This window comes from Scyliorhinus canicula, chromosome 9, assembly GCF_902713615.1.
Source record: "Scyliorhinus canicula chromosome 9, sScyCan1.1, whole genome shotgun sequence".
Classification (NCBI taxonomy): domain Eukaryota; kingdom Metazoa; phylum Chordata; class Chondrichthyes; order Carcharhiniformes; family Scyliorhinidae; genus Scyliorhinus; species Scyliorhinus canicula.
The window spans coordinates 135,711,278-135,734,042 of NC_052154.1; the positions used below are offsets into that span (position 1 = coordinate 135,711,278).

General features: G+C 46.1%; 1 protein-coding gene across 2 annotated transcripts in view; it reads left to right on the forward strand.

Annotated features, from left to right (window-relative positions):
- Positions 1-22,765, forward strand: part of LOC119971727 (diacylglycerol lipase-alpha-like) — a 367,691-nt gene that overhangs the window by 199,452 nt on the left and 145,474 nt on the right. For both annotated transcript variants that reach the window (XM_038807684.1, XM_038807683.1), the window contains one exon: positions 1,076-1,163. In XM_038807684.1, the coding sequence (XP_038663612.1) occupies positions 1,076-1,163 (88 nt within the window). The remainder of the gene's footprint in view (positions 1-1,075; positions 1,164-22,765) is intronic.

Below are 22,765 nucleotides of genomic sequence, written 5' to 3' on the forward strand. Positions count from 1 at the left end.
TTCTATATATCAAATAGGCCGAGTAGCCTCCCTCAGCACTGTAAGGATTCAATAATTATAAGGCAGTAATGCAATTCTCTCAATCAGCAAACCGCATGTGCTTTACCATGAGATTTATGATGCTACTTTAGCCCCTTGATCAGATATCTACTTTGCAATTGTTTCCACATATTTGATATCCTTAAACATTGTTTTGTATTCTTATAGACAGCTTGAAAATCACTCGTATATTTTTAACAGGTAACAGAGATTTGTTTCATTATGGATTAAATGCTCAAGCCTGACAGCTATTTTTCCATTCAGATTGAATTTGGGTAGTCACCTTGGCTTCATTCTATCTATAGCAATTGCTCGTTAAAAATTGGATTTTGCTGTGCTTTGTTTGAAGCATTTAATGAAACAAATTCCATTATGACAGGCTAATATTCTTCAATCAGTAGTTGAATGAGTGCATTATATGTTTGGCATATTTTATAATGAGCTGGTCCAATCTAAAAGTCTCATCTTCAATCCTGATCTATAGCTGACATCAGCTGGAGCAGCTTTTAGGATGCTACAGCTGGATGTCTATGACAATAGGCTCAGGTTTAAGCTCAATGTCCTACAGTATGGAACAACTTTAACACTCCCCATTTGTGCTGATATGTAAAGAATACCCTCTTGAGGAGGCACGAACATCTCTAAGCTGGAAGGGTTGATGTCTTCAGAAGAGCAGAAGAGTAGAGGAGTGGGAGAAAGATTGCCAGCCAAACCCAAACGTGATGAGCCCATGAGAGGTTTTGCAAATAGTTACCATTTAAGTCCAGACCACTTGCTCCACGTGTGCCCTTGAGAATATAATATCTGGAGCAGTGGAGCAGGATTTGCTTGAACCATTGGGACTGATGCAAGAAGTTCAGGATTTTCTTAAGACACTTATTATATCTTTAAGTTGTTCAGATTTTGAAGTTGTATAAGCATGGGAAGGCACCTTTAAAACTGATCTCTTAGTGTATTAGCCTTGTATCTTAGTCTTAGTGTATTAAACTTTGTCAACTATCTTTTAAGACTATAAATGCATATTTTTTTGATCCAGCCATCGCTTGGAGGAAGAACAGGCCAGTAGCTGGAGCCGGAGATTGAAATTTTTTCTTTGTTGTACCCGTACACAGGACACACAGACGGTAAGTATCTTAGTTTTCCCAGTTGGGGTTTCTTTTCTATAGTTAAAATAACCACATCAACTTGATGTGCAGCTAACGAACAATCTGAATTTAAAAAATAACAGACATTTGATTTTTTATTCATTTATGGGATGTGGGTGTCGGTTGGTTAGGCCAGCACTTATTGCCCATTCCTAGTTGCCCTTCAGAAGGTGGTGGTGAGTTGCCTTCTTGAACTGCTGCAGTCTTCAAGGTGTAGGTACACCCACTGTGCTGTTCGGAAGGGAGTTCCAGGATTTTGCCCCAGAAACAGTGAAGGAACGGCAATGTATTTCCAAGTCAGGATGGTGAGTGACATGGAAGGGAACCTCCCAGGTATCTGCTGCTGTTGTCCTTCTAGATGGTAGTGGTCATGGGCTTGGAAGGTGCTGTCTAAGGAACCTTAGTGAGTTAATGCAGTGCATCTTGTAAATGGTACACACGCTGCCACTGTTTGTCAGTGGTGGAGGATTGAATGTTTGTGGGAGGAGGAACAATCAAGCGGGCTGCTTTGTTCTGGATGGTTTCAAGCTTCTTGAGTGTTGGAGCTGTGCTCAACCAGGCAAGTAGAGGGTGTTCCATTACACTCCTGACTTGTGCCTCGTAGATGGTGGACAGGCTTTTTGGGCGTGGGGATGGAGTCAGGAAGTGAGTTACTCGCTATAGGATTCTTAGCCTTTGACCTGCCCTGGTAGCCACAGTATTAATGTGGCTAGTCCAGATCAGTTTCTGATCAATGGGAACCCCCATCTTGCCCCTTGTTAATATATCTAGTACTTTAATGTGTTCATCAGAGAATGGTCAGATTATGCTGTGAAACATATCCTATGTCAAGTTGTACTGTTTTGACTCTATTTAGGGTACATTTTTTCAGAGTCATTCATGGGATATGAGCGTCACTGGATGGCCAGCATTTATTGCCCATCCCTAATTGCCCTGGAGGACGTGATGAGCTGCCTACTTGCACCTCTGCAGCCCACGCAGAGTAGGTATACCCAAGTGCTCTTAGGGAGGGAATTCTAGAATTTTGACCCAGTGGCAGTGAAGGAACAGTGGTATATTTCCAAGTCAGGTAGTGAATGGCTTGGAGGGGAACTTTCATGTGGTGGTATTCTCATGTATCTGCTGCCCTTGACCTTCCAGATGGTAGTGGTCGTGGGTTTGGAAAATGTTGTCTGAGAAGTCTTGGTGATTCCTGCAGTGTGTCTTGTGGGTGGTAATGATGGCTGCCTCTGCTTTTGTGGTGGAGGGTGTGAATATTTGTGGGTGGGGTGCCAATCCTGCAGGCTGCTTTGTCCTGGATGGTGTCGAGCATCTTGAGTGTTGTTCGAACTACAGTCATCCGGGCAAATGGGAGAGTATTCCATCACGCTCCTGATTTATGCCATGTAGATGGTGGACTGACATGAAAGCCACACTTGCAACCCTGTGCACATATATCCGTGAAAGAGACCGTTTGACCCATACCTGGGAGACTGTGACCTGAATTGATCACTTTTTTTTGTGAAGAACTCAGAATAAGAAATGGTAGTTGAAGAAGATGATTTGGCCTCTCAAATCTGAAAAATACCAAATGTCAGAAATGGGATTTGAATCCACACCCCCAGAAGAGATTGCAACTCGAAGACAGTACTTTAGACCGGGGTTTTCCAAAGTGCGGGTCGTGACCCGCAGGTGGGTTGCAGCTGGGTGTTGGGAGGGGTCACCGAGCGATCGGTTGCGCCATTTTCACTGTGGTCCCGATTGTGGGAGAAGCACCCAATGGCCACTGAGAACATCGTCTGTGGAGAATTTTCTCGACGTGCTTCGGAGTGTTCTTGCTGGTCATGGACCTTCTCTCCAATGTCCAGCACAATGAGGCTCAACCACGTGTATAGCTGGCAGCCCATTAACAACTACGAAGGTGCTATCCTGGTAGTGGTGTGAGGTGCGGTGCAGTAATAGAAGAGGAAAATGGCCAGACTGGGTTCTGGGGAACCGGATGTCTGCTGCCGTGTTTCTAACTTAAAAGTCTGTACCACCCGTTTGACCAATCGGTTGGAAGATGGGTGGTAAGGCGCTGTCCGTACATGGCGGACCCTGTTTATCTTCATGAAAGCGCAGAACTCCTCGCTCATGAAAGCCATGCCATGTCTGACACTACCTCCTCGTGAAGCCTATGGGTGCTGAATGTTTGTCGGAGCTTCTCAATGATAGCCCACGACGTCATTGTGCACATGCGGTGGACTCCCGTCCTTCGACTCGGCATCTACAATGAGTAAGTACATGGCTCCTTGGAAAGATCCCGCAAAATCCACGTGGAGTCGGGACCAAGGCCAGCCTGGCCAATCCCATCCTCACTGCCAGTCTAAAGTTCCTGGCGAGTGACCGCATGGAAGCGATTACTGTTAGAAAAACTCAATATTTATTTACCCTACTCAATACAATTCCTACTCACCGAAGGGTCTCCCGCACCCAGCCCACACTTGGGCCAGGCTAATTATGTCCCATGGATCCCTTGCTTAGGGGTGTACCTCCACCCCCTCATCGGGATAGATCTTATTCAAGTGAGGCCAGGGAGAATCTGATGTTGCAGACCCCATGGCCTCCATCGGGTTATAATGTGCGGAAAATCCCCACGCTCTGGTTCTGGAGGAAAATGTAACACTGCACCTGCCATCATAATGATCCATCACTTTTTGCTGAAACCGACATAATTATCAGTAGTTTTGAAAATTAATTCTAAGAATTATTACTCTGCCATTAATTACAAGATACAACTGCTAGCTGGCTTCTTTATGCTCCAGATGGGGAGCTTGCCTTGGGGGTGCAGGCGCCTCCAACATTCTAGCAAGATGATGAAAAATAATTTGCATCATTTATATATCAGACTTGGGAGGTCATTGAACAAATTAAAATCACTTAATCATCTTGTCCTGATTAGACTGCTTCATTGGTCACAGAAAGAGATGTACTACGTGTCATTAAAATAACAGTTGTATCGAGGAACTGGAGGGGGCTGGTGCGGGGTGGGGAGGAACGCCGAGTGTCGCTTTATGCGGATGACCTATTGTTGTATGTGGCAGACCCGGTGGGGGGAATGCAGGAGGTGATGAGGATTTTCAGGGAATTTGGGGATTTCTCAGGGTACAAGCTCAATTTGGGGAAGAGCGAGCTGTTCGTTGTACACCCGGGGGACCAGGAGGGGGGGATTGGTAGGCTCCCACTAAAAAGGGCGGAGAGGAGCTTCAGGTACTTGGTGGTCCAGGTGGCCAGGAGCTGGAGGGCCTTGCACAAGCTTAACCTCACAAGGCTGGTAGAGCAAATGGAGGAGGAGTTGAAGAGATGGGACATGTTGCCGCTGTCTCTGGCGGGTAGGGTGCAATCAGTCAAGGTGAGATTTCTGTTCCTGTTCCAGTGCCTCCCCATCCTTATCCCGAAGGCCTTTTTCAGGTGGGTTAACAGGAGCATTACGGGGTTTGTGTGGGCGCACGGGACCCCGAGGGTAAGAAGGGTGTTCCTGGAGCGGGGCAGGGATAGGGGGGGGCTGGCGCTGCCCAACCAATGTGGGTATTATTGGGCTGCCAATGCAGCGATGGTGTGTAAGTGGGTGATGGACAGGGAAGGGGCAGCATGGAAGAGGATGGAGATGGCGTCCTGTGTGGGCACGAGCCTGGAGGCGTTAATAAAGGCGCCGCTGCCGCTCCCTCCAACGAGGTATATCACGAGCCCGGTGGTGGCGGCTACCCTCAGAAATTGGGGGCAATGGAGACAGCACAGGGGGGAGGTGGGGGCCTCGATTGGGTCCCTGATACGGGGAACCACCGGTTTGTCCCAGGGAGAATTGGCGGCAGGTTCCTGAGTTGGCACAGGGCAGGTGTTAGGAGGTTGAGGGACCTGTTTGTAGACGGGAAGTTTGCGAGCCATGGTGAGCTGGAAGGGAAGTTTGGGCTCCCCCCGGGGAACATCTTTAGGTAAATGCAGGTAAGGGCGTTTGTCAGGCGGCAGGTGGCGGAGTTCCCTCTGATGCCGCCGCGGGGGGTCGAGGACAGGGTGCTCTCGGGGGTGTGGGTTGGAGAGGGGAGGATCATCTCGGCAACGTACCAAGTGATGCAGGAGGTAGACGAGGCCTCGGTGGAGGAGCTGAAGGGTAAATGGGAGGAGAAGCTGGGCGAGGAGATTGAGGAGGGGACGTGGACGGACTCCCTAGGAAGGGTGAACTCCTCCTCTTCTTGTGCAAGGCTTAGCCTCATACAGTTTAAGGTGCTGCATAGGGCTCACATGACCGGGACAAGGATGAGCCGGTTCTTTGGGAGCGAGGACAGGTATATTAGGTGCTTAGGGAGCCCCGGGCTGGGGGCTCGCAATATTTGGGGTTGCAGAGGAGCCAGGAGTGCAGGATGCCAAAGAGACCGGCATTCTGGCCTTTGCGTCCCTAGTAGCCCGGCGGAGGATTCTTCTTTAGTGGAAGGATGCGAGGCCCCCAAGCGTGGAGGCCTGGATCAACGATATGGCGGGGTTTATTAAATTGGAGAGGGTGAAATTTGCCCTAAGGGGATCAGTGCAGGGGTTCTTCAGGAGGTGGCAACCATTCCTAGATTTCCTGGCAGAACGGTAGAAAAAGGCCAGCAGCAGCAGCAACCGGGGGAGGGGGGGGTCATCTCTTTGTTTTGGGCTGAAGGCACGTGTATATTTGTTCTTTGCTAATGACCCCCCTTTTTGTATACACGGGGGGGAGTTGTTCTTTCTTTTCTTAGTATTTTTTGTTATTCATATTTTGTGAATATTTGAATAAAAATTATTTTTTAAAAAATAAAATAACAGTTGTATCGCGCCTATTTTTGACGGTGCCACAATTTCTTCCTGTAGCTTGTGGTTCATAGCCTTGAGCTGCTGTTTTTTGGACGGGAAGGCTGTACTGTGTCAAATCTTCCTTGCAGCCCATTCTCTCTTTCATTGTTGCTCTCAGGCCATTATGACAGGCAGAACTTTCCATAATTGATCCAGAGAGAGGATACTTTTGAAATCATCTAGCTTGATTGAGATCTCAATCCATTTGCAACAAAATCAGTGAGAAGATATTTCCCCTGGCTCTTGAGCTGTTCTGCACCTTCTGTCTGATAGCTTCATATGTGTCTATGTTTCAACAACAATTTAACAGCATTTGAGAGGGCAAAAAGGGGACATGAGATTGTTTTGGCAGATAGAACTGTACAGTACAGGCCCTTCGGCCCACGATGTTGTGCTGAACTAGTCTGAAACTAAGATCAAATCAGGAAAATCCAAAGAGCTTTTACAGATACATAAAGGGTAAAAGGGTGACGAGGGAGATGGTAGGGCCTCTTAAGGATAAACAAGGTCATCTATGTGCAGATCCACAAGGGATGGGAGAGGTCCTAAATGAATATTTCTCGTCCGTATTTACCGTTAAGAAAGGCACGAAAATTGGGGAAATAAAAGTGATGTCTTGAGGAGTGTACGTGTTACAGAGAAGGAGATGCTCGAGGTATTAAAGTGCATCAAGATAGATAAATCCCCGTGACCTGATGAAATGTATCCCAGGACGTTGTGGGAGGCTAGGGAGGAAATTGCTGACCCCCTAGCAGAGATATTTGAATCACCGACAGCCACAGGAGAGGTGCCTGAAGTTTGGAGGGTAGCAAATGTTGTGCACTTGTTTAAGAAGGGCTGTAGGGATAAACCTGGGAACTACAGACTGGTTAGACTTACTTCTGTAGGGAGTAAATTGTTAGAGTTCGAAGGTATTCCGAGGGACAGGATCTACAAGCATTTAGACAGGCAAGGGCTGAATAGAGAAAGTCAGCATGGCTTTGTCAGGGGAAAGTCATGTCTCTCCAATTTGATTGAGTTTTTTGAAGGGGTAACCAAGAAGGTAGATGAGGGCAGTGCAGTCAACGTTGTCTACATGGACTTTAGCAAGGCGTTTGACAAAGTATCACATGGTAGGTTGTTGCAAAAGGTTAAATCTCACAGAATCCAGGGTGAGGTAGCCAATTGGTTACAAAATTGGCTTGGTGAAGCCAAAGGGTGGTTGTGGAGGGTTGATTTTCAAACCGGAGGCCTGTGACTAGTGGTGTGCCTCAGGGATCGGTGCTGTTATTTGTTATATATACTAATGATTTGGATGAGAATGTAGGAGGCATGGTTAGTAAGTTTGCAGATGACACCAAGATTGATGACATAGTGGATAGTGAAGAAGGTTATATAAGATTGCAACAGGATCTTGACCAATTGGGCCTGTGGGCTGATGGACGGCAGATGGAGTTTAATTTGGATAAATGTGAGGTGATGTATTTTGGTAGATCAAATCAAGGCAGGACCTACTCAGTTAATGTTAGGGAGTTGGGGAGAGTTGCAGAACAGAGAGATCTTGGGGTACAGGTTCATAGCTCCTTGAAGGTGGAGTCACAGGTGGAAAGATGGTGAAGAGGTCATTCAGCAGACTAGATTTTATTGGTCAGAATATTGAATACAGGAGTTGGGAGGTCTTGTTGAAGTTGAACAAGACATTAGTAAGACCATACATAGAATACGGTTCTGGTCACATTATAGGAAGGATATTGTTAAACTAGAAAGAGTGCAGAAGAGATTTATGAGGATGCTACAAGGACTTGATGATCTTACCTATAAGGAGAGGCTGGATACACTGGGACCTTTTTCCCTGGATTGTGGGAGGCTTAGAGGTGATCTTATAGAGGTCTATAAAATAATGAGGGGCATGGATGAAGTCAACATCTTTTCCCAAAGGTAGAGGAGTCTAGAACTACAGGGCATAGGTTTACGGTGAGAGGGGAGAGATACAAAAGAGACCATGGGATCATTTCTTCACACAGGGGGTGGTGAGCATCTGGAACGAGCTGCCAGAGGCAGTGGTAGAGACGGGTACAATTTTATCCTTTAAAAAAAATTTAGACAGTTACATGGACAGGGTGGGTATAGAGGGAAATGGACCAAATGTGGGCAAGTGGAATTAGCTTAGTGATAGAAACTGGAAGGCATGGACAAGCTGGGCCAAAGGGCATGTTTCCATGCTGGAAACATCCAGGACTCTATGACATGGCATATTTTAGATTTACCTTGGTGATCGTTTGGGGCATTATGTCAGGCACTTAATTTCAAGACAAAGTGCTACAAAATACACACATCTACTGCTCCTTTTGATGGAGATAAAGTTTCCTCGTATCTTTGAAATCTACCTGTGAGCATGACGAAACACAAAATCCATTTACTACTCTACCTCTTCACGTCCACCACTGTTTGATGGGGTCCATCACACCAAACAGAGATTGCGATCAATTGCTGATGTTACGAAATCAATGGATGTACTTTTGATTGAAGTATGATCCACCGGCCGCATTGCGCTTTCGCTTGAGCGCGGTGCAACCGGTGAATTACGAGAGAGCCGTCTCATGGACTTCCTGTAGTCATCATGCCTTGTGGGATTCACCCAAGTCCCACGAGGCATCGGTGTCAGAATCCCACCCTGAAAGGGCGGTAACAACCATCACGCGCTGAAGCCAGTTTGAAACCGACTTCAGCGAACTTACCCGATATCCACGGCATTGTGGTACCCACTGGCCTCCCCAGCGAGGCCGCAGCCGGCGTTCAGCACTGGTCCACACAACCACTCGTGGCACCACCATGCCAACACCTGGAGTAGAACATAGAACATCACAGCGCAGTACAGGCCCTTCGGCCCTCAATGCTGTGCCGACCTGTGAAACCACTCTAAAGCCCATCTACACTATTCCCTTATCGTCCATATGCCTATCCTATGACCATTTGAATGTGTTTAGTGTTGGCGAGTCTACTACTGTTGCAGGCAGGGCATTCCACGCCCTTACTACTCTCTGAGTAAAGAATCTACCTCTGACATCTGTCCTATAACTATCTCCCCTCAATTTAAAGCTATGTCACCTCGTGCTGGACACCACCATCCAAGGAAAAAGGCTCTCAATGCCCACCCTATCTAATCCTCTGATCGTCTTGTATGCCTCAATTAAGTCACCTCTTAACCTTCTTCTCTCTAACGAAAACAGCCTCAAGTCCTTCAGCCTTTCCTCGTAACATCTTCCCTCCATACCAGGCAACATCTTTGTAAATCTCCTCTGTACCCTTTCCAATGCTTCCACATCCTTCCTATAATGCGGCGACCAGAACTGCACGCAATACTCCAAATGCGGCCGCACCAGAGTTTTGTACAACTGCAACATGACCTCATGGCTCCAAAACTCAATTCCTCTACCAATAAAAGCTAACGCACCATACGCCTTCTTAACAACCCTCTCAACCTGGGTGGCAACTTTCAGGGATCTGTGGACATGGACACCGAGATCTCTCTGCTCGTCCACACGACCAATTACTTACCATTAGCCCAGTACTCTGTCTTCCTGTTATTCCTATGAGTCACCTCACACTTTTCTGCATTAAACTCCATTTGCCACCTGGCAGCCCAGCTCTGCGGCTTATCTATGTCCCTCTGTAACTTGTAACATCCTTCTGCACTGTCCATAACTCCACTGACTTTAGTGTCATCTGCAAATTTACTCACCCATCCTTCTACGCCCTCCTCCAGGATGCAAGGCTCACTGGTCTACAGTTACCGGGGTTATCTCTACTCCCCTTCTTGAACAAGGGGGACAACATTTGCTATCCTCCAGTCTTCTGGCACTATTCCTGTAGACAAAGATGACTCAAAGATCAAAGCCGAAGGCTCAGCAATCTCCTCCCTAGCTTCCCAGAGAATCCTAGGATAAATCCCATCCGACCCAGGGGACTTATCTATTTTCACACTTTCCAGAATCGCTAACACCTCCTCCTTATGGACCTCAAGCCCTTCTAATCTAGTAGCCTGTATCTCAGTATTCTCCTCGACAACATTGTCTTTTTCCTGTGTGAATACGGACGAAAAATACTCACTTAGCACCTCTCCTATCTCCTGGGACTCCACGCACAACTTCCCACTACTGTCCTTGACTGGCCCTACTCTTACCCTAGTCATTATTTTATTCCTGACATATCTACAGAAAGCTTTAGAGTTATCCTTGATCCTACCTGCCAAAGACTTCTCATGTTCTCTCCTGGCTCTTCTTAGCTCTCTCTTTAGAGCCTTCCTGGCTAACTTGTAACTCTCAAGCGCCCTAACTGAACCATCAAGTCTCATCTTTACATAAGCCTCCTTCTTCCTCTTGACAAGTGTTTCAACTGCTTTAGTAAACCATGGTTCCCTCGCTCGACCACTTCCTCCCTGCCTAACAGGTACATACTTATCAAGGACACGCAGTAGCTGTTCCTTGAACATGCTCCACATTTCCATTGTGCCCATCCCCTGCAGTTTTCCTCTCCAGCCGATGCATCCTAAGTCTTGCCTCATCACATCATATTTGCCTTTCCCCCAGATATGACTCCTGCCTTGCGGTATATACCTATCCCTTTCCATCACTAAAGTAAACGTAATCAAATTGTGGTCACTATCACCAAAGTGCTCATCTACCTCCAAATCTGACACCTGTCCTGGTTCATTACCCAGTACCAAATACAATACGGCCTCGCCTCTCGTTGGCCTATCTACATATTGCGTCAGGAAATGCTCCTGCACACATTGGACAAAAATGGACCCATCTAAAGTACTCGAACTGTAGTGTTTCCAGTCAATATTTGGAAAGTTAAAGTCCCCCATAACAACTACCCTGTTACTTTCGCTCCTATCCAGAATCATCTTTGCAATCCTTTCCTCTACATCTCTGGAACTTTTCGGAGGCCTATAGAAAACCCTTAACAGGGTGACCTCTCCTGTTTCTTAACTCAGCCCATACTACCTCAGTATTCGAGTCCTCATCAAATGTCCTCTCAGCCACCGTAATACTGTCCTTGACTAGCAATGCCACCCCTCCCCCTCTCTTACCACCTTCCCTGAGCTTACTGAAATATCTAAACCCCGGCACCTGCAACAACCATTCCTCGCCCTGCTCTATCCATGTCTCCGAAATAGCCACAACATCGAAGTCCCAGGTACCAACCCATGCCGCAAGCTCACCCACCTTATTCTGGATGCTCCTGGCATTGAAGTAGACGCACTTTAAACCACCTTCCTTCCTGCCGGTACACTCCTTTGAAACCTTACTCCTGGCCTCACTACTCTCAACCTCTTGTGTACTGGAGCTACAATTCAGGTTCCCAACCCCCTGCTGAATTAGTTTAAACCCTCCCGAAGAGCATTAGCAAATTCCCCCCCCCAGGATATTGGTACCCCTCTGGTCCAGGTGTAGACCACCCCGTTTGTAGAGGCCCCACCTACCCCAGAATGAGCCCCAATTATCCAGGTATCTGAAACCCTCCCTCCTGCACCATCCTTGTAGCCACGTGTTCAACTGTTCATTCTCCCTATTCCTTGTCTCGCTAGCACGTGGCACGGACAACAACCCAGAGATAATAACTCTGTTTGTCCTGTATCTAAGTTTCCACCCCAGCTCCCTGAATTCCTGCCTTACATCCCTATCCCTTTTCCCACCTATGTCGTTGGTACCTATGTGGACCACGACTTGGGGCTGCTCCCCCTCCCCCTTAAGGATCCCAAAAACACGATCCGAGACATCGCAGACCCTGGCACCTGGGAGGAAACACACCAACCGCGATTCTCTCTCGTTCCCACAGAATCTCCTATCTATCCCCCTAACTATGGAGTCTCCAATGACTAGTGTTCTTTTCCTTTCCCTCCTTCCCTTCTAAGCAACAGGGACAGACTCTGTGCCAGAGACAAGTTTCACCCTAGCTCCCAGAATTCCTGCCTTACATCCCTTTCCCTTTTCCTAGCTATGTCACTGTCTACATCCTCGTCCTCACCTCCTTCCCGCTCCCCAGGAATGGCATCGTCCTTCCTCCTCTTCGTAATAGTCACACCGGCCCGTCCCAGTAGCTCGCCTCGCCCTTGCAGATACTGGGTGCCTCCCTCTTCTTGTTTCCCGACTTGGTCCCAATCACTGAATTCCCTGTTGGGCTGCTTGCATCCTTTGGACTGCAACTCTCGAGCTGCTCTTCCTCACTAAGCTCGGGGGTGTGATTATAAGCTTTCTTGTGTTTTTGGAATGTTATTGACAAGATTGCTATTGGAGTTGCAATTGACAAGATATCTTGGCAACTGTGGTATTTACAATGGCACTAGTTAATGGGTGTCAATTCAGCTCAGTTGGCTAGTCAGCTGGTTCGTGATGCAGAGCAAGGCCAACAGTGTGGATTCAGTACTCATATCGGCTGAGGTTATTCATGAAGGCCCGTCTTCTCAACCTTGACCATCAGCTGAGCTGTGGTGATGCTCAGGTTAAATCAGCACAAGTCAGCTCTCCCCCTCAAAGGGGAAAGCAGCCTATGGTCATCTGTGGCTATGGTGACTTTACTTTAATTCTATAATTATTTTCATGTTTCTCGATGAGAAAAATTCTTCTGACTTTTCATATCCTGAGAAGAAGATTGTGTCTTCAATAGAGGGAAAAGGAAGATTTTGCAGGACATAGTAACAGCGCATCTCTCAAAAGCAGGGAAAGAACAAAGAGGGCATGGTAGACACCACTAGTCAGGGCTGGATTCCTCCTCCCCGCCCACTGCAAGATCGCTATGGGCGAGAGGCGGACAATGGTAAAGCCCATGGACCTTGGGTGGGATTCTCCAGTAGCCGGGGCAGGTGCGGCCGGAGAATCCCACCCTCAGTGTTCTTGCTCTGGAAAGAAAAGGCTGCATCAGTGCGAAGCGTGTTCTTTTTTTTTCTTTTTCTCCTGTAAATTTGGAATACCTAATTTTTCTTCCAATTAAGGGGCAATTTAGCATGGCCACTCCACCTAACGTGGACATTTTTGGGTTGTGGGGGTGAAACCCATGCAGAGACGGGGAGAATGTGCAAACTCCACACTTACATTAACCCAGGGCCGGGATTTCAACCTGGGCCCTCAGTGCCGTAGGCTGCAGTGCTGACTGCTGTGCCACGTACCGCCCCGTGCGAAGCGTGTTCTGTCAAAAATATGGAATGCCACTTGTGTACGAAAGGAGGAAGTTTTAAAACTGTGTGCCACAACAAAATGTACCCAAGTCAAAAATGTTGAAGCAAATAACATTCAAGAAATTGAACATGCAAAGGACAATGAAGTGCCATTCTTGGGAGAAATTACAAGATCCAATGGGAGCTATTGGAGCGCAGACATTATGGTCAACGGATATAAAATAAATTTCTAATTAGACACTGGAGCTAGAATTTCCATTCTTTCAGACACAGAGCTGTGTCCTCCAGCAATCGACCATACAATTCCTCAGACCAGGAAGCATTCAACTGAAGGTCAAAGACAGTTGACTACTACACTTCATTATAAAGAAAGACAAATCACAGAAACATTGGACATGATCCAACTCAAGAACTTTACTATTAAACTGGAAATCTGACAAAGATATACAACTGATCTATTAAGTGGAAGAATTGGGAAGCCAAGACAAACCAAATTAATTCAGAAACAAGAATTTATAATCTTTCTGGGGAAGCTGAAAACGGCTTATCAATTACATTGAAACTAGAAGCTAGAACCAGTTCCAAGGAAGAAAACATACTATAGAAAATACATTGCCACACATTCCAGTTGAGAAATCTGAACAAGTGGTCCACAATTTTGTTCAAGATTTGGAGTCCAATACTTCATTGACCCCATAATTCCTACCAACAACAACATAGCGGCTAAGTGAAATTTGAAAGGCACAAAAGTGATAAATTGGCTTGAATTTGTATCAAAGGATATTGAAATAATCTTATCCTGAAGCAGTACTTCACGTAACAAAGTCATCGGATGACTTGCTGATTTATGATCAGAGATTGGTCATACTGAGAGTCATAGAATCATAGAATTTACAGTGTAGAAGGAGGCCATTCGGCCCATCCGGCCCTTAGAAAGCGCATCCTACTTAAGCCCATGCTTCCATCCTATCCCGTAACCCAGTAACCCCACCTAACCTATTGACAACTAAGGGGCAATTTAGAATGGCCAATCCACCTAACCTTCACATCTTTGGACTGTAGGAGTCCTCTGACTTGATATTTTTTAGAGAGTACACTTGGGCAATACAGAGTGTCTGAGTACAAAATTCTGGTGACTACGAGTCTCAAAGTTATGAGAAGAAATGACTTCAAACTACATCACCTGTCCGATCATTCATAAAGAGGAAATATTAATGGTGTCTCATTTCTGTCCACACTCTGGAACATCTTGGATTGGATATTTTTGCACTCAAAGGGAAGAAATTCCCCACAGTTATTGATTATTAGTCCAGATGGATTGAGCACAGTAAGAAGTCTTACAACACCAGGTTAAAGTCGAACAGGTTTGTTTCGAATTGCTGGCTCCTTCTCAGGTGAATCACAGATGGATTGAGGTTAAGCATCTGCACAGTCTCACCTTGGAAGTTGTCATGGTGCTGCTGAAATAATGTTTTGCCAGTCACAGCATTCAAGACTTAGTCATTTTCGACAATGGCTGAAAGTTTGCCAACAAAGGTTTTGAGCAGTTCACAGAAGCCAATCAATTTTTCCATTAGCGGTGAGGTGAGACCTTGACATCAAGGCAGCTTTAGACCAAATTTAACATCAAAGAGTCCGAGCAAAACTGGAGTCAATGGGAATTGGAGGGAAAGCTCTCCTGTGGTTGGAGTGATAGCTAGAACCAAGGAAGTCAGTTGTAGCTGTTGGCGGTCAATGATCTCAGTGCTGCAAACATTGCTGCAGGAGCTCCTCAGGGTAGTGTCCTTGGCCCAAATATCTTCAACTTCTTCAACATTGACCTTCCCTCAGCAATGACCTTCCCTCATCGGGGATGCCCACCGATAACTGCACAAAGTTCAGCACATTTTCTGCTCCTCAGATACTGAAGCGGTTTGTGTCCATTTGCAGCAAGCCCTGGCCACTAGTCAGACTTTGGCTGATAAGTGGAAAGTAACATGCATGCCATGCAACTTTTACCAAATGACCATTTCTAAAACAAGAGAATTGAACCATCTCCCCATGACATTCAATGGCATTAACATCGCTGAATCCACCTCTATCAACATCCAAGGGGTCACCATTGACTAGAAACTGACTGGAGTAACCATATAAATACAATATACAATTAATTTATGGGATGTGAGTGTCATTGGCTGGACCAGCATTTATAGCCCCTTGCTAATTGCCCTTGAGAAGGTGATGGTGAGCTGTGTTTCTTGAACCATTGTTGCAGGTGTGGTGTGGACACACTCGCAGTGCTGTACAGGATTTTGACCCAGTGACAGTGAAGGAATGGCTATATATTCCCAAGTCAGGATGGTGAATGATTTGGAGGAGACCTCCAGGTGGTGGTGTTCCCATATGTCTGCTGCCCCTGTCCTTCCAAATGGTAGTGGTCGTGCCCTCAGGAAAGTGCTGACTAAAAAGCCATGTGCATTCCTGCAATAAACTTTGTAGATGGTACACATTGCTGTCACAGTGGCTATTATATAATGTCAGAGGCTGGGAATTCTGCAATGAGTAACTTGCCTTATGATATCTCAAAGTGTGTCCACCATCTACAAGGCTCAAGTGAGAAGTGTGATGGAATGTTCTCCACTTTCCTGCATGAGTACAACTCCAAGAACACTCAAAACGCTGGACACCATCCAGAACAAAGCAGCCCATTTGATTGGCACCCCATCTACTACTTTAAATATTCACTCCCTCCACTACTGTGACAGCAGTGTGCACATTCTACGAGGTGCATTGCAGGACCTCACAAGGCTCCTTAGACAGCACCTTCCAAACCTGTGATCTTTGCCACCTAGAAAGATGAGGGCAACAGCTGCCTGGGAACACCACCACCGGGCGTTCCCCTCCAAGCTGCACACCATCCTGACTTGGAACGACATTGTCGTTCCTTCACATTGCTGGGTAAAAATCTTGGAACTCCCTTCGTAATAGCACTTTTGGTGTACCTACATCACATGGACAGTAGCAGTTCAAGAAGGTGACACACCACCATCTTTACTAGGGGATGGGCAATAAATGCTGGCCTAGCCAACAGCACCCACATATCGTGAAATAATTTGAAAAAAATCAAATGCAGCCCAGCTCTTGCTGGTGCATCTACTTATTTTAATATTTGTATATCAACAAGGCATGACTGCCAATTTCGAAAACTATGCTTTTTCAGTTTAGCTCGAGATGTTCCCTTATATTATCCATCATAATATTTTGTTTTCCCAATGGTGAATATAAGGCTTCCAAGCTGATCATTTCCTTACCCCAGTGTTTGAAGATGGAAGTGACATTCTTTTTTCCACTCCTCTGAGATCTGGCCCGAATCTGGTAGATCCTCAAAAATATCTGCAAGAAAACTCTCAATCATTCAAGCCAATTCCTTCAGAACCTAAGATGTAGGTGATCAGATCCAGGAGCCTTATCTATCTTAAAGTTCAATAACCTGCTCCATATGTCTTTTTTGATTAGAACATTTCAACCTCTATTTCCTTTTGAACTGCAGCATCAATTGTTGCATTTCTCTCCCTATTTATTTTTTGAGTACAATTGGAAAATAACTACTATGTATTTTAGCAATTTCACTGCCTTCAGAAATAAAAACAGGAAATTCTAGAAGCACTCAGAAGATCAGGTAGGAGAGAGAAAGAGCTCACATTTCATCAGAACTAAAAGATGTTAGAAAGGAACAACATTAGGGCAGAACAGTGGCACAATGGTTAGCATTGCTGCCTACGCAGCTGAGGACCCGGGTTTGAATCCCGGCCCAGGGTCACTGTCCGTGTGGTGTTTGCACGTTCTCCCCGTGTCTGCGTCGGTTTCACTCCCACAACCCAAAAATGTGCAAGGTAGGTGGATTTGCCACGCTAAATTGCCCCTTAATTAGAAAAAAATAATTGGGTGCTCTAAATTTATTTTTAAAAAAGAAAGAAACACCATTAAAGCAATTGCAGAGCCGGAGAAAGGTGAGGTAGGAAAAGAACAAGAGCACATTGCTGATAGGATGGAGAGTGCTGCCGTACATGAGTGTTTCCAGCATTTTCTGTTTTCCTCTAGGTTTCCAACTTCCACAGGATTTTGTTTCTGTTTCCAACTTCAGACATCACTTCCCCACTGTCAGACTTTAGTGTGCCAACCTCTCTGCATCCATTGTTTGCTCCTGACATAGTTGAAGAATGCTTTAATGCAATAACAATCTGTCATGCAAAACCTTGACCTTCAGGTAAAGAGATGAGAACAATAAAATTGGAAATAAGTCTGGATGTATTGATGCCTTTCAATAAGCCAAACAGATGAGAACCTCATTATTCAGACCGTGTTGTACATGGCAAAATAGGAGCTAAATTATGTAACCTTCATGCTGTGCGTTATGGCATACAAGGACAATTTTTTTTCATGTTATAAAATTGTACATGAGTTCAACTGAGACAGGTAAAATTTAATTAGGACAAATTGATTGCTTTCTGGTTAGTTGCCCCAGGAACAGGTGTGCTTTTTCAAATAATTTCCACTCCTATAATTAAAATCCCAAAATAGCATTTGTTGTGAGTAATAAAATGAAGCTGTGGCTGTGTGCTTGTCATGGAAACAGTAGAGAGCCAATTAGATGCAGACTGCTGGAGAGGTGGTGATTAACATGGTTTCTGGCAGCATTTATAACAGTTAGAAAAATGTAACTGAAACTCTAGTATGTAAAGGATTTTATAATGTATGAGTATGCAACAGTATTGGAAGTTTAAAAATAAATCCTATATTAAATGTGAAACCGTTCAAGTAGTAGTGTTAAATGTTGAAACTGACCAAAACCTCTTCAACAGCACCTTCAAGCCTGCGACCTCTACCACCAAGAAAGGCAAGGGCAGCAGATATATGGAAGCACCACCAATTGCAGGTTCCCCTCCAACCCACACACCATCCTGACTTGGAACTTTACTGCCGATCCTTCAGTGGAACTCGCCCCCTAACAGCACTGTGGATATACTGAAACCACATTGACTATAGCAGTCCAAGAAGGCAGCTCACCACCACCCTCTTGAGGGTAATTCGGGATAGATAATAAACACTTTTGTCTAGCCAGGGACACCCACGTGTGCTGAAAGAATAAAAAGATAAATACACCTGTTACCAGATCTCCAAAATGTAGACCGAAACAACAGACTATTAGCCACATTGCTATGCGTTCACATTAAGTGAGATGATGTCGCATTCCATAAAATATGAGAACAGTGCCCATTCTTTTGCATTACACCTCATCCACAGCTGGTGTGATGTCATTCCACATAGACATGAGAACTTGAATGTTCAGACATTTTTGGGGGGGTTGGGGGATTGTGCCGAATCTCATATTGCTAAATTACCTTCACAAAGAGCTAGAATTCACTCATATTATGCCAGACCTTTCTTTTTCTTTTAAATTTAGAGTACGCAATAATTTTCTTTTTCCAATTAAGGGGCAATTTAGCGTGGCTAATCCACCTAACCTGCACATCTTTGGGTTGTGGGGGTGAAACCCATACAGACACGGGGAGAATGTGCAAACTTCACACGGACAGTGACCCAGAGCCGGAATTTGAACCCAGGTCCTCAGCACCGTAGTCCTAGTGCTAACCACTGCACCACGTGCCACCCATATCCCAGACCTTTCTATAAACAATTTGTTTTTATATTTTCCACCAATGCATTGTCTGACATTTTTTAAAGTTCTACGGCACTTCATTTATTTTAATGCAAGGAGCCTGACGGGTAAGATTCATGAACTCAATGTCGATCAGCACATGGAATAATGGCATTATTTCAATCGCAGAAACTTGATTGAAAGAAGAGTAGGACTGGCAGTTGAACATCCCAGGGTATAAAGGTTTCAGGTGTGAAAGAGGGAGCAAGTAAACGAGGAAGAGGAATTGCTTTACTGATTAGGGAGAACCATGACAGGACTCAGGGATGACATCTTGGTAGGTTCCTCAAATGAAGCCATATGCGTCGACCTTAGTAACAAAAAGGGGGGTGATCACATTGCTGGGAGTGTATTATAGGCCCCCAAACAGTCAGAGAGAGATGGAAGGACTGTTATGTAGGAAAATGTCTGAGAATTGTAAGAAAAATCAGGTAATAATAGTAGGCAATTTCAACTTCCCCAATATTAACTGGGACAGTCAAAGTGTGAAATATTTCGAGGGTGTGGAATTCTTAAAATGCATTCTGGACAACCTTTTATGCTAATACATAGAAAGTTGAACCAGTGAGGGGACGGTGCTGGATCTACTGTTAGAGAATGAAGCCGAGCAAGTGGTTGAAGTTTCAGTGGGGGAGAAAATGGACGGCGCGGTAGCACATTGGTTAGCACTGCTGCTTCACAGCACTAGGGTCCCAGGTTCTATTCCCAGCTTGGGTCACTGTTTGTTTGGAGTCTGCACGTTCTCCCCGGTTGCGTCAGTTTCCACTGGGTGCTCCAGTTTCCTCCCAAAACTCCCGAAATACATGCTTGTTAGGTGAATTGGACATTCTGAATTCTCCCTCTGTGTACCCGAACAGGCACTGGAATGTGGCGACGAGAAGATTTTCACAGTAACTTCATTTCATTGTTAATGTAAGCCTACTTGTGACAATAAAGATTAGTATTATTATTTTGGATACAATGGCCATAAGTCAGTAGAATTTAAGGTAGTTATATAAAGGGACAAAGATAGACAGGAAATTAAGATTCTGAACTGGGGCAGGGTCAATTTTAATAAAATATGACAGGATCTATATAAAGTTAACTGGAAGCATCTACTTGTAGGAGAATCTACAGCAGAGCAATGGGATTCATTCAAAAAGAAATTCATTCAAAAAGAGAGTACAGAGCCAACATGTTCCTATGATAGTGAAGGGTGGGAGCAATAAGTTCAGAGAATCCTGGATGTCAAGGGGTATCCAGGGTTAGATAAGGAGAAAAAGGGAGGCTTACAGCAGAGACTGAGGGCTTAAAACAGCGGAGGCCCTAGAGAAATATATAAGGTGCAGGGGGTCACTTAAGAATCCCCTGAAAAAACACTGGTGGATAAAATAAAGGAAATTCCGAAGGTGTTTTATAAGTATATTAAGGACAGAAGGTTCACCGGGGTAAGGGTAGGGCCCATTAGGGACCAATGTGGCAATTTTTGTGTGGAACAAGAGGATAAGTGCGGTTTTAAATGAGTACTTTGCATCTGTGTTCACTACTGAGAAGGATGATGTAGGTATATAAATCAGGGAGCCGCATTGTGATTTACTTGAACAACTTAACATTGAGATGCAGGAGACATTAGCAGTTTTAATGGGCCTAAAAGTGGACAAATCCCTGCGACCAGATGAGATATATCCCAGGTAGCTGTGGGAGGCAAAGGAGGAGATTGTAGCGGCTCTGGCAGAAATGTTCAAATTTTCGCTGGCCACAGGAGAGATACTAGAGGACAGCTAATGTGGAGCCATTATAACTGATTATTCAGTTCACGACTGACTCACGAGCTTTTTCTCCTCCAAGAGCTTACAAATCCCCATCTCTCTTTGACCCACACTAAGCACTCGTCTCTCAAATCTCTGCTTTTTCTGTGTCTGCCGCTGGATTGCTGTCACTAGGAACAGTAAAACATTTCTACTTTGTGTTTTACTTACAAAATCACTGATTTTCAACCCCTCTTAACCCATCTCTTTAACTTCCGGTATTGTAAAATTTCATTTAAAAAAAACCAAACAAACCCAAAAGACCGAAAGACTTTTAGCCACAAATCTAACCAGACACCCAGGCACAAATGTTCACAAACAAAACCTTAATGAAACCAAAACCATTTTTACCTTTCTTTTTTTTAAAATAATTTTTATTGAAATTTTTACAAAGTATGAACAGCTCAACTCTATTAACAAAACAACCTCGGTAACACCCCAAGAACAATTCCCACCCAACTTCAAAAGCAACTACAAACAAGAGAAAAAAAAACACAAAAAAACACCCAACGACAAAAGGGAAAGAGATAACACCCGCCACATCCCACAGACCCATGTACACAGTTCTCCCTCCCCCCCGATCCAAACCTCCCCCTGATCGCTGGGCTCCCCGAGCATCTAGCACACCTGTCCTCGCCCCCGAAAAACCTACTCATCCTCGTCCCAGTCATGTGGGCCCTATGCAGCACCTTGAACTGTATGAGGCTAAGCCTCGCGCAGGAAGAGGAGGAATTCACTCTCGCCAGGGCATCCGCCCACGTCCCCTCCTCAATCTCCTCACCCAGCTCCTCTTCCCATTTACCCTTCAGTTCCTCCACCGAGGCTTCGTCTACCTCCTGCATCACCCGGTATATGTCCGAATCCTCCCTCCTCCAACCCACACCCCCGAGAGCAACCGATCCCGCGCCCCTCGTGGGGGCAGCAAGGGGAACCCCTCCACCTGCTGCCTGGCAAACACCCTAACCTGCATGTACCTAAACATGTTCCCCGGGGGGAGCCCAAACTTCCCCTCTAACTCCCCCAAGCTCGCGAACCTCCCCTCCACAAACAGGTCCCTCAGCCTCCTAACCCCTGCCCTGTGCCAGCCCAGGAATCCGCCATCAATGCTCCCTGGGACAAACCGATGGTTCCCCCGTATCAGGGCCTCCATCGAACCCCCCACTTCTCCCCATGCCGTCTCCATTGCCTCCAAATTTTGAGGGTAGCCACCACCACCGGGCTCGTGGTATACCTCGTTGGAGGGAGCGGCAACAGCGCCGTTACCAGCGCCTCCAGGCTCGTGCCCACACATGACGCCGCCTCCATCCTCTTCCATGTTGCCCCCTCCTCGTCCATTACCCACTTACGCACCATCGCTGCGTTGGCAGCCCAATAGTACCCACACAGGTTGGGCAACGCCAGCCCCCCCCCCATCCCTGCCTCGTTCCAGGAACACTCTTCTCACCCTCGGAGTCCCATGCACCCACACAAATCCCGTGATACTCCTGTTGACCCTCCTAAAAAAGGCCTTCGGGATAAGGATGGGGAGGCACTGGAACAGGAACAAAAACCTCGGGAGCACCGTCATCTTAACGGACTGCACCCTCCCCGCCAGTGACAGCAGTAACATATCCCACCTCTTAAACTCCTCCTCCATCTGCTCCACCAACCTTGTGAGGTTGAGCTTGTGCAGGGCCCCCCCAACTCCCAGCCACCTGGACCCCTAGGTACCTAAAGCTCTCCCCTGCCTGCTTCAATGGGAGCCTACCAATCCGCTCCTCTTGATCCCCCGGATGCACCACAAACAACTCACTCTTGCCCAGGTTCAACTTATACCCCGAGAAACCCCCGAATTCACTAAGAATCCTCATCACCTCCGGCATCCCCCCCACCGGGTCCGCCACATACAGCAACAGGTCGTCCGCATACAGCGACACTCGATGCTCCTCCCCACCCCGCACCAGGCCCCTCCAGGTCTCTGACTCCCTCAATGCCATGGCCAGGGGCTCAATCGCCAACGCAAAGAGCAAGGGGGACAGGGGGCACCCCTGTCTCGTCCCCCGGTACAGCCGAAAGTACTCCGACCTCCTCCTATTTGTGGCTACACTCGCCATCGGGGTCTCGTAGAGCA